The 12,678-nt window shown below is 38.2% G+C and overlaps 2 protein-coding genes across 12 annotated transcripts in view; one reads left to right on the forward strand and one right to left on the reverse strand.

Moving 5' to 3' along the window:
• LOC111863191 (alpha-1,2-mannosyltransferase ALG9) overlaps positions 1 to 12,322 on the reverse strand; it is a 32,671-nt gene extending 20,349 nt beyond the window's left edge. For 10 of the 11 annotated variants that reach the window (XM_023849271.2, XM_033750957.1, XM_023849272.2 and 7 more), the window contains exons 1-7: positions 12,174 to 12,322; positions 11,870 to 12,026; positions 11,364 to 11,569; positions 8,169 to 8,282; positions 6,010 to 6,120; positions 3,784 to 3,871; positions 1,201 to 1,395 (exon numbers count right to left, since the gene is read on the reverse strand). In XM_023849271.2, coding sequence (XP_023705039.1) covers positions 1,201 to 1,395; positions 3,784 to 3,871; positions 6,010 to 6,120; positions 8,169 to 8,282; positions 11,364 to 11,569; positions 11,870 to 12,026; positions 12,174 to 12,262 — 960 coding nt within the window. In that variant the 5' untranslated portion in view covers positions 12,263 to 12,322. Of the gene's footprint in view, positions 1 to 1,200; positions 1,396 to 3,783; positions 3,872 to 6,009; positions 6,121 to 8,168; positions 8,283 to 11,363; positions 11,570 to 11,869; positions 12,027 to 12,135 lie in introns of all 11 variants that reach the window. The other variant, XM_023849274.2, reaches the window with a different exon arrangement.
• LOC111863192 (cilia- and flagella-associated protein 300) overlaps positions 12,298 to 12,678 on the forward strand; it is a 12,642-nt gene continuing 12,261 nt past the window's right edge. The window contains exon 1 of the mRNA XM_023849275.2: positions 12,298 to 12,505. Coding sequence (XP_023705043.2) covers positions 12,309 to 12,505 — 197 coding nt within the window. The 5' untranslated portion in view covers positions 12,298 to 12,308. The remainder of the gene's footprint in view (positions 12,506 to 12,678) is intronic.

Consider the following 12,678-nt stretch of genomic DNA (forward strand, 5'->3'; position numbering starts at 1 on the left):
TGATAATCTCAAATTAATGCAGACTGTTCACATAGTGTCCAACAAAATATTCAAAATTTTTAAGTAAACTGTTTATTTTGCATCAGATTTAAAACCTACCAACACCCCCATCACCCAAATTCTACTGTCATAATTACTATGTATGAATTCATATTGTGGTCTTCTAGGTTATGGCACATGTAGTCTGGTAAGCAGGTACCAATGCTTCGGAGAATCATGCTGTCTGGCCGAGCTATGGCCCAGGTGGTCAGTCCCTGGCTTTCCACTGTGGCAGCCCGAGTCAGGTCATGTGGGATTTGTGGTGGAAAAAGTGCCATTGGGGCAAGCTTTCTGCTCCACAATCACCATTGTCTACCATCTGCATCCGGCACAATAGGCCAGTAGTGTCCACAGTACCAAGTGGACTCCATCTCACCCAACTAAGAATAATAATACTTACTTACTTACGCAGCTGAGCCCTTCTGGAGGAGCTGCCAATTCTGCAGCTACCCAACAATTCCCCAGCGTTTTATGGAACCTGAAGGTTCATTACCATGTTCACAAGAGCCCTCCACTGGTCCCTATCCTAAGCCAGATCAATCCAATCCATACCATACCATCCTATCTCTCTAAGATCCATTTTAATATTGTCCACTCACCTACGNTTGTATCCACCTACAAGATTTCACACTAACAACCTGAAGACCAAAATATAAAACGTGAAAACAAATATTATACTAATGCATTAAGATTATTGCTGCGTGTTGCCTATGCAGTCCGACTAATAACTTCACGTGGGTCTCAGATTTAGCGGATATTTCTTGAATGCTCACTCTTACACACCCAAGTACGATGAGTGTCACTTCCACTGCATTTTGCAGCGGCTATCTTCCAATTGTACTCTTCCAACTCTGGTCTTCTAACTCCCTTCAATGGCAACTATCTCAAGACTGACACAGCGAATGCATTCAACCCTTATGTAGGTGGGTTCTGGACCAGATAGAACACACCATTTTCGAAAGTTCAGTTTCTGCTGTTTTGTCAATCCATTGTTACGTAACGAACCTTCTATCTCTGGGGAAACACGTTTGTTGATTCTGCAATTCCTACGCAACGGCCCACTGTTATTGCGTTACCATGGAAGTATCTACTCCAAACACGCTACATTATAAATCATACTGACTTTACAACACATGACCAGACTATGCGCAACATACTTACCAACATGAGAGGTGTTAATATAGCAGCAACAAACAACAAATTGAAATTGAGAAACAAATTAATGAAGTAGAAATGGAATGGTTCAGTGCCATACAAGTCTGGTCCGTGGGATGTGAATACATTGTAATACACTATGTTGAATGGGGCCACCACCAAATGGCCAAAATATGAGGAGTCTAATTTCACCATGGGTAACTGAAAATCATAAAAAGGAGTCAATTAGCTTTCACATGGTACAAAAATACAATGTATCTAAGAAGTCATGGTGCAGTTTTCAAGCACAGCTATTCTGGAACAATTACTGCTAGAAAGCAAGAAATATGAAGAAAAACCATAAAGAGTGATTTTTATCCATATTGTTAGTTTTATTTGCAGGTTATTTAATGATACTTTAAGTACTAAGACTATACGGCATTAGATTGTGGGATTACAAATGAATGATGAATTGAAAAAGACATGGAAGTGGTCATGGCCTAATCAATGTGCTATCCCTTCATTTTATTGCAGGGACTGGGAAAAACCATGGAAAAACTAGCTGAAATTTGAAATGAGAACCTCCCAAATGCAGTCCAGAGCAGTGTTTCTCAACCACCGGGCCACGGACCAGTAACAGGTCATGGCATCCATTATGCTGGGCTCTCGTTGTATAAAAAGGAATTTACTATGCCACAGTCTCACAAAGGTTGAGAACTACAGGTCTAGAGCATAACCTCTAGACCAACCTGTTTGGTGTTTGCATAATGGGGGGTGGAGTCCAGCTGGGTCCACTTGACACGTGGGCCTTTTATCAGCCTATTGTACCTGCCCAGGGTGGTTATGATGGAGAATTCGGTGGAATGAAAATTGGCAGGGGAAACTGAAGTACTCTGAGATAACCTGCCCCAGCGCCACCTTGTCCACCACAAATCCCACTTGACCAGACACAGGTTCGAACCCGAGCCACTGTGGTGGGAAGCCAGCAACTAACCGCTTGAGCTATGGCACGGCCTACCTGTTTGGTGTTAGTGAAGTTCAATGTAAGGCCCATTTTGTGCTCTGAAAACATCTCACCTGTTTCATTTATAATTAATTCCACATCATTTTGTTTTACTTAAGCATTTCAACATGGTGGTATGTACTAAAATGAACTTGAAATGTAAATTTATTTTCTGTGAACAGTTTTATATAGATACAAATAAACATAAGCACAATAGATCATTGAAGGTCCTGGTTGCAATTATTTTTAGGACAACCAGTACAGACTGAGACCTCCACTTCATAGCTGATAGTGATTAGTACACAGCATCAACATAATAATATTAAACTACTTTGCATAGAAGTCTGTGTAGCCTGACCTTGTCACAGTCATTCCAAAAATCTTGTACCATAAATTTTTATCTGTCTTCTAGCACAGCTGTTTCCATGAACGCCTATAAGAACCACATTTCTTATGTACAAAAAGTTTCCCATTTTTTAGAATCCATTCAAAACGTGTCATTTTATATCTGAAATTTTCCAGACTTACTTGACAAGAGAAGTGGTTTAAAAATTAAAAACACTATATAACACAACACACAAGCAAGCAATACATATTTTTAAAACCGTTATGCCTACATAGGAGTATTTTGAATTTACATCAAGATTAAGGGCCCCCATACACACACAGTCTGGCCTCCCATTGGGCCTGCACAGTTGAAGACTGAAAGGCAAAACTGATGTGTGTGGTGCAGCCGGCCAGCCAGCCAATCGTTTGGACTGTTGGACTGTAGGACACCTGTCAGTCCATCAGTTCTACCTGCAGGACATAGCACGTGACGTGTGTGACTCAGCAATATATGCTGGAAGCCTGCTGGTTTATTTGCGCATGTATGGGGAAGGAGAGGGAGAGGGCAAACTGTGAAAGTTTTGCCTGTAAGGTCGATCAGAAGGCCAAACTGTGTGTGTATGGGGGCCCTTAGTGTCAGCAACATAGGCTGGAAGACCGTGACTGTTGCATGAAGCCTGCTGGTTTATCTGCACGTGTATGGGGAAGGAACGGGAGAGGACAAACTGTGAAAGTTTTGCCTGAGGTCAATCGGAAGGCCAAAGTGTGTGTATGGGGGGGGCCTAAGATCTATACCACATACTTTCATAGTAGTCACTAAAAGTTAATTTCAAATTACTCACAGATGATACTTACTGCCTTTAACCATACTACATGTCCTCGTATATTTGCATTCAATTTGTTGAAAACTGATAGTGTAAGTTAAACTGACTCCATGTAGGAAGCTGCAACACTTTATTGATTCTCCCTACACACTTTATGGCATAAGAAAGGGCTCAAGTTATCAAATGAAGATATGAAAACAAATGTTTTTAAGAGCCACCAGTAAGAAGATACAGCATTCATTAGTTTTTCCTGGAAAGAAATTTAGTAAATCGCTTAAGTTAGAACTTAGCATACCGGGTCTCATCTGGACCCTTATTCTCTAAATCTGTATAGAATCTTCCTTTGCAATGTTCCATACCATGAGGTGTTTTACAAAACAGATGACTTTAAAGCTAATGAAATCAAAAATAAAACACACATAGAAAGCATATTTACACACATACTGTTATACTTACAAGAATAACTGCTACAGATATTAAACTCCAGTTGAAGAATTTGATAATTTCCCTTCTTCGGAAAAGCATGTCAACTGCTATGGGAACTCTGTAAAGTATTCAGTAAATAAATTCTACTTTTGTATTGCTCTTATATTATGTATACATATTCTGGTATTCTAAGAACAAGTGTGCTACACAAGAGGTAAACAGATGTATATAGAAAAATATTTTTATATTTTGGCTAGATCTCTATCACTGTCCATATTCTGAGTTCGAAGGAATGTAAACAGAAATCTGCCTCACAGGTAGCAATCATCATATCAGACAATTAGATCAGTCTGGTTGTGTTTGTCCAATATAAGAAGTCTGAAGTGAATTATGTATATCACAACAAGAAAATGTTGTACTCTTTGTAACTGGTTTTTCTTAATGTGAACGAAATTTATCAGTCAGATTTTGTTGCCATCATCACCAATGACAATGATGACAATGACTACAAAATTTACACACTGAACATGAAAATAAAATGCAATATACTTCTATTCGTCAGAGATATTGTGCTCTATGTTATCATTGTTACCTTTCATTCCAGCATGTACATTCTCAAATATTCATATGAGTGGCATCATAAGATTTAAATGATAATCAGTTTTTAACAATGAAGAAAGCAGTCTTCTGGGATTTGGCACCGTGTATANTAAATTGAAATCTTAAATTGAATAGTTAAAAATAAATACTATGTAATGTGTTGCTATGGTCTGTCATTAGTGCATAGATTTGGGAGTCCAGTTATACACTTATTATTATTAAAACACTATATTATTATTATTATTAAAACTGACACATGAAGTCCATTGAGGTAATGACTATTGCTTAAAATTGAATAAAACTGAAATTAAAATTGTACAATTTATTAATTTATGTTAATGGGACTTATTTAGACTTTCATGTGACTGCTATTTAATTGAAGTTGTAGCAAATGTGACTGGGGTAACACACTGTGCTGAGATCCTTCTTGCCAATTATGATGGGTTGTATTAGTATTCCTACTGTATAGCGCCTATACATGATTTTTGAGCTTGGTATCCCACTCTGCTAGATTTTTCATGGAGTTAGTTAAGTTTTATATTGCGTAATATATGTTAGCCTCCCATGGTGGTGATGGTGTTAATGTTGTTGCGGTCTTGTCAGTCCTGACACTGCTACATGCATTGTATATTTTAAAGAATGCCATGATGAGAGATGCCGTTCCCGACTTGGAGCCTTCAATTTCTGCAAGGGAGCCTTTCCATACTTTGCCTTCACCATCACCAGCATCCCTTGGCTCATTTGATTAATTTTTTGAAAACAGTAAAATAAACAATATTAATATTAATAAAACATTCTCTATTGTTACCTTTCTGGTTCACGTTCAGAACATACACCCTACTGTAATGTATTGTAATGTGTTTAGCGACTGAAGACGCCGTTCAGATTGTTAATTGGTTTATTTAACAACTTACAAGTATCGGCTACAATTATTTATAACACAGTTGCGGGGGTTCACAATTTATAACCCTATTCGCAAATCAATTCACTCTGTCTTCAGTAGTCTACATGTATTCAGTACGGGAGCTATACAAATGCAACTGTATCACACACTCCCAATTATTACTCGGTAATCACAAACTATCCTGATTATCACACACACGTTCAGTTCTTCTTTCCACGACGGCTGATAGACTCCAACTTTGGGCTGCTGACTGGAGAACTATTTTCGGCCGCTGATACACTTTAACTCGTTCACTGCTGACTGGAGAACTTGAGAACTATCTTCAGCCGCTGATACACTTCAACTAACTGCGATAACTGAACTTGGCGACGGCCACATTTCAACTCAACTCCGTAGGCAGTGTGGTTCACTTATATAGTCGCAGCGCTTGCCTGTTATGCAATCAGTACCACTGTTACGGCTGTTACCCATGTCACAGCTGCGTTGCGTGTTACATCACCGCGGAGGGGGGGAACGGAGCACTGGCTCATCCGCCACGTCACTGTGGCCAGAGTTGCCACGTCACTGCTGGGTAGGGAGGGGTTCTCCTCCATTGCGCAACATGTCACAGTATTAAAAGTAACTGATAAACCAACAATTTAATTTTACACAGTGATTTCACTTGTAAGTGAATTGTGAGTTCTACGCCAACTTGAAAAACACAGCCACCCTTAAATTACAGTAATATTCCAGTAAATAATATACTGTCTCACCCTATCAATGCAGCAAAAGGCCAACTGAGGAATGATGACAGTGCTGTAGTGAATATGGCAAGTTCATACTTCCTTTGATACCACGCTCCAAGTGACACCAAGCACATATACCTGCAAAAATATAAAACAACTCATAAAAATGTAGCTGTAATTTCAGTTTTAACCATCCTCCATGAGATTAACAAAACAACATTCACCTCAAATTACACAAAGTTAGTTTATGTATAACTAAATGCAATATAGGTCCCCAATGAGAAAGTGGTTACGTGTAAATAAAATACAGAAGCGATGCAGAACAAACGTACTTCACCTGTCAGAAAGACTTAACTATAACAAATTCTTCCTATACCTCATTCAGTATCTTCTTGAAAATGAAGCATCACATTCAAAGATTTAATCCAAACCAAAAGATTGTAAAACAACACAGCAAGTCACGAACAAACCCTGGACAACATCAAGAACCTCCTCATCAAGACAGACAGGCGGCACAAAATCTGCCCCATACAAGAAGGACGATAGGAGTACGGGCACAAACCTATGTGGTTTAAAAAATTTTAACTATTGACAATAAAGGTTATTTTTAAATAACATCTAGAAACTTTTAAAAACTTTACAACACCAGGAAGCTGCTGTGATTGAGAAACGTTCGACTTTAATCATATTGTGCATTATAGGATATAAGTGTATGTATTTTAACACTTTGCGGACCGGCAGTTTAAATATTTAAATCCCCCTGGGGACCGGCATTTTTAAACCTACTACCCTAACTTGTGCACTGTTCACTTTAAAAATTAATATAAAATCTCCTAATTAATTTTATGAACTAAAATTTTTGGAGAACACTTACCAATGCTCCTAGAAGTGCTTGAGAGTGTGATATTTCTGGAAACATTCCTCTCTGTGAAGTGGCATTACACAGAACTTGCACATGTAGACAGTCATACTCCTTTTGTTGTGTACTCTGCAAACACAGCATCGCCTAGAAGGCTGCTTCCCCTTGGCATGTTCATTCTTCACAATATTCACGAGGGTATGTTTCCGCATATCACCCGAGAGTTGCCCAGGGGGGTCAAAATGAGGCCTGCGTGGGGTGGGAGTAGACAGCCCCTGTTGTACGAAGACTGTGTCTGCCGCCGCATCTGCCGCAACCGTGTGGTCTGTAGCCCAGGCTTTTGCCACATTCAGCAGAAATGCCTTGTATTTCAATTTTGAATGAGGGTTTAGATTTTTGAAAACCAAAAATGAATTGAAAATGGCACAATTTATAAGCCACAAGGCAACTTTCTTTGTCCACTTTACTGTTTTCTGAGGAACAGAATAATAGGCCAAATACTGATCGGCTCTATCAACTCCCTTCACGAACATATTATACTCGGAAATACAAACAGGCTTCTTTACCTGTCCATGTCTCCTTTGAACATCAACCATGCTCGAATTGTGAATTGTGGAAAAACAGTTCCGCTACTTCAGACACTTGCGTTGGGACCAATGGAATTTGCTTCACCCCTGGATTTCCAGTAAACTGTCCCAAAGCAGGCGTGTTGTCTACTTTTCCCCATGTGGCTGTCCCCGCAATGTTTCTACCTGCACTTTCGTCAGAGCTACTGTCACTTTCACTTTCACTGTCTGTGGCCACAATTTTTTGTTCGCCCCTGCCACACTCACTATCAGATTGTGAGTCGCTATCACTAGCAGACTCACAAGGGACGTCAGATAGCTCATCGGAGAACAAGTCAGATATTTCTGGTTCTCTGGGAAAACGCTTGGACCTCAACCTCTTCCGACCTTGATCCATTTTGCACTAGTAACTTCCTGCCTGGTGCATGCAGCTGGAAGATGAACAAAGGCATTTTCTTTTGGAGTGAGAAAGGAAAACAGTTGGGTCATAAACAGCGGGGTCATGTTACTGACTATGAAGCAAATATTCAAGAGGTCTATCACGCACCAGTCATGCGTCTGCCTGGTGCCAGAGCAAGGTATAGTGTGTTTCAACATAACGTGTCCCAAAGCCATAATAATATGCCACCGGTCCGCCACGTTTAAAAGCGCTGGACATAAAAATATGCCACCAGTCCGCGAAGTGTTAAGTCAAAACACCTATTGTGATGGTAGTTTACTATTATCCCAATTTACTATTTCCCACAAAAAATGTTTCTTACATGGAAAATGTTGACGGCAGGAAAGCTGTACTGGATATGAACATTCCAGCACTAAACACAAGAAATGCCAATGCTAGACGACCAACCTGAATTCCAAACTCACGACAGATACTCCTAGAACACACACAGAAAACAGACTTTCATTACGGTTTGAACCAAATCATAATTGAAATGACAATAGCTCCAAAAAGAATTAAGATAATAAAATACAGGATTCACACTAAGAGTATAAATATATTTCATAAAAACTAAGATTTTAAATACTCTTTTATATGAGCATGAAATGTGTGTCACACCACAACAGAAGAATGAGGACTGGGGTTGTCTGAGAACAGGCTGTTGAGGATATCTGGAACCAGGAGAGAACAGTGGCTTAAGAAAACAGTATAATGATGAAAAGTACTATCTTCTGGGATATAAAGCCATGTAGTCCTTTGAAAATCAAGAGACATTTCAGAGGAACATATCACCTCAACCTTCACATGCTTTCATGCTGATTTCTAGCTTGGCTTATTCTTCGACCTTGAAAGTGATATGTTCCTCTGAAACATCGGTTAACTTTCAGTGAACTACATGGCTTTATGTCCAAGATGATAATATTCTTCATAACCACCGCTGTGAGAACCTCAAATCGTACATAGTATAATGACAATCTTTGTAATTGAAATGCCCACCATATACTATAAATTACACGGGATGAGAGAGGCAGTGTCTTAGATGCTTTGGGGAGGGGGGGGATCGAGTATCCCCCCGCCAAAATTTTGGAAAAAATCAAAAAGAAAGGGGGGAAGGAAGAAGGAATATTGCATGTATTAATACCAAGCATCAATTATTTTTAATTATTCTTCTATCCTGAACAGTCTATGGGTACCCATGAAAATACTCTTAAACACCTTAAAAAAGTCTGTCAGCAAAATTTCAGTCTCCCATTGTATTAGTAATTTCATTTATATCAGTAAGCTTTAAACCAGTATTAGTCTTATAACGATACAAGACACTGTCATGTGAATTTTATAGCCCCATACCACTTCTGTTGAAGGCATTTTGTGAATTCTTATTCAGACATGCTAATAATGCAAGTAGGCTCCTAAGTACTGTGTAGCTTAAAATAAATTAAAGTGACTTAAGCTTCCAAAGAGTAACATACCTATATCAGAATTCTCATGTATCAAATTTCATTACAAAACGTTCATAAATTTGAAGAACACATATATGTTAAAGTTCAATTAAACCCTTAAAATGGTGCTTAAAATTAATGAAGGTAAATAAAGTGTACACATGGTATTATACTAATTCTTTAATAAAGCTGCAAAACATTAAGTTTTATAAAAATCTGTAAATGTCTCAAAGGATACATGTAAAACTTCAATTAGGCTCTTCAAATTGATGCAAGAAAATAAAATTTGAACAAGACATAACCTCACACACTAAAAGTTCAGCATATCAGTTTTCACAAATATCTATTAACCAGTCAAGTGGTTGTTTTCCGTGTTCTTATCTTTCACACCGTGGCACATTAAATCCTCCTGGACATTTAAATTTGTCACTGTGGCATTTAATTTTATAACTTCTGCTCCCTTTTTAAAATAATATATCTCAATCATGTGTCACTATAAAATTATTGAACAAAAAGCCTCTGAAAGATCAATTATCAGATTTCATGTACCTGTATTTTCATTTCTGTAGCCATTACATAAAAGTTTATATATTTTTTAGCAAAATTCTGTACTTTTGGCTTTATTATCAAAAAATCCACCACTGTCGCCACCGACTTTCATTTCAGTTCAGACTATGTGATCTTACACACCTATGCCTGAGTCATGCACATTCAATACATGTGTTCTTGACTGGTGCCTGTTGTTTAGAAATGAAACACAATCATATTGGTCAGCTGACAAATCTGTCTAGCAACACTGTGTATGCATCATTGATAAACAGAGTTTCTTATTGCTGTGTGGGCTTAAAATTTATATTTCCCCTGCAAGCTCAAGGCTAGTATAGATGAATGAACTGAACTGCTTTTCCAAACATCACTGCAAAACTCTTATCGTCTACAGACTATGAAATCATCAGTAAAACATTTATACCACTGGAAACATTTCTTCAACTCGAGTACCAAACACTGTGAATATTTTATAATTATGTAGTTTTCAATACAAGCCCAGTTATGGGTCCTACATTTTAGTTTCATATTAGGCATGTTTTCTAAAAATTTTGGGGCATACCGATTTGTTTCTCTGGCTATTACTTCCACAATATCTGCCATAAAAACAGTTCAATATATTCCAAGGGGTTACTATGGTATTCTAAATATACATTTATAACAGGAATAAATGGCAAATGTGGTGCTCAGCACCTGAATTTGCCCATACATCAGGTTGCATGCTACTGTTGCTGACATTTTCTCCTTCATTGCAGCTGAAACATTATTCACCACCTGATGAAATGTTCACATTTATTTCACTATCACCATCATATTCACTCCCTGAAATACCACTGTATTCATTCTCTTGTAACAGTTCATAAAACACCTCATCACTTATATGCATCTTCTTGCTAGGATCTGCCATAATGTTTAGTCGAAAGAACTCGAAACCAGGACAGCTGTCAAGCAATCAACAACTTCCTGTCACACTCTAAAGTCGCTAGAACATCTTGCAAGCACAAGGTACAAGTTTACATTGCTGATTAGCATTATATCTACGAATTCTGATAATGTACGTTAAAAGCTGGGTCATGCTATAAAAATTTAATTTCTCCACNGGGAAAACGCCCTTACTACCCACTGTATACAAGACTAGATAGCCCAAAAAGCTGACCTGCACTCTGGAGATGAAAAAGAAAGTCTCATCCCTCCCAGGAATCAAGCCACAATTCCTTGACTTTTATAGATGATAGATACTTGAAGATTCTTAAATGCTCTGAACATTCATTGCCATGTTCACAAAATCCTACTGCTGATACCTATTCTGAGCTGAATTAATTCAGCTCACACCCTCTAAATCTATTTAAGACCTATTTTAATATTATCCTCTCATCTATGCCTAGATCTTCCAAGGGATCTCTTCTGTCTCAGCCTTCTAATCAAAAGTTTGTGTTCATGTTTAACATAACTTGTATAAATTATTTTATTACAACATTGTGTTACATTTTGGTGGCTATCTCAAAATAACAGTGTAATGTTTATATACTTACTTGTAGAAATAGACTTCACAAAAAGCACACAGCAGACCAAGTAGACAGCGAGAGAAGTAGAAAATAAGAAATCTGTTTGGTTGGAGGAGCTGATGGTATAGCCAGGCAGGGACCACATGAATCAAGAGATACGTATATGAGCGAAGAGCATATTCTGGACTATACTCCCATGTCTGGAATCCCTTACCAAACAGCAAATAATGACTCTGGAACAGCATTTTAATGAGAAGATATAAAAACCAGTGCTTTACTCTTCAAATTAGCAAAACAAAATACTATTATATTATTATAAATGACAGATTTCTGTCACTGGTCCTTCCAGGTTCAATATTTGTTTCACTTTTAGTAACCACAACTTAGATCACCAAACAAAAATAATAATTGTGTTGCCTTATTCATAATTATGTGCTGGTGTGGCTGGCTACCATGTTTTCAACTTTCTACAGTGGGCTGAGGTCCTAAAACTAATTAATGTAACCTGCAACTAGTAGAAGTAACAGACTTACTGGCTCCCAGTAATTAAATGTTTCATCACAATCAGAAATGGAATTCCACATTGCTGCACAAAATCGAGCTGACAACAATGCCTTGAAAGCTGTATCGCCGCTTGGATAAACAATTCCTATGTCTGCTGGATTCGGATTTGAGGGAATTTCTTCATTCCTGCAGTAAACATATAAAAGCAACCTGTGTTTCTGGTTTAACCTAACTTTTATTCAAACAACCGAAATTTACAGGCACATTCATTCACATGTCCGTTTGAAGTAGTCACCTGCAATGAAGTACATATTAACATAGCATTAATTGTACCTTCCAATTGCTGACAGTTTTCTTCCAGCTAACTTCTTCGGATCTCTTTTACCATTATTTTGCTTACGCTGACGAACAACTGACGCCATTTCCGATTCCCGTTCCCGCCCCTGATTAGCCGCGTGTAGCCGACCGATGGACCTGGGGGGCCGGGGATTGTCACTGCAATATCAATGTCTCCTATTGGTGTATTTTCACGTAAAACTTTTGACGTTCTGGTTACATAGCAACAAGGTAAACAACATGGAGGAGAAATATACATTTGTTTATATTGAAAGTAAAAAATACAAAAGGCTTCAAGACCCATCTATTCAAGAATTATTATTGAAATGGTAGGTCTAATTACATCAAAGAAGAGCGTCAATTCCAATGCTAAGACGTGACATAGATTCTTTTCAACTGAGAGCAGACGACACAGCCACTGAATAACACATGGGGTTGATTTATTTATTTATTTATTTATTCCACCCCCAACCCCCAATTTCCATAAGGGTTAGCAGTTAGC

This window comes from Cryptotermes secundus, unplaced genomic scaffold, assembly GCF_002891405.2.
Source record: "Cryptotermes secundus unplaced genomic scaffold, Csec_1.0 scaffold517, whole genome shotgun sequence".
Taxonomy (NCBI): Eukaryota; Metazoa; Arthropoda; class Insecta; order Blattodea; family Kalotermitidae; genus Cryptotermes; species Cryptotermes secundus.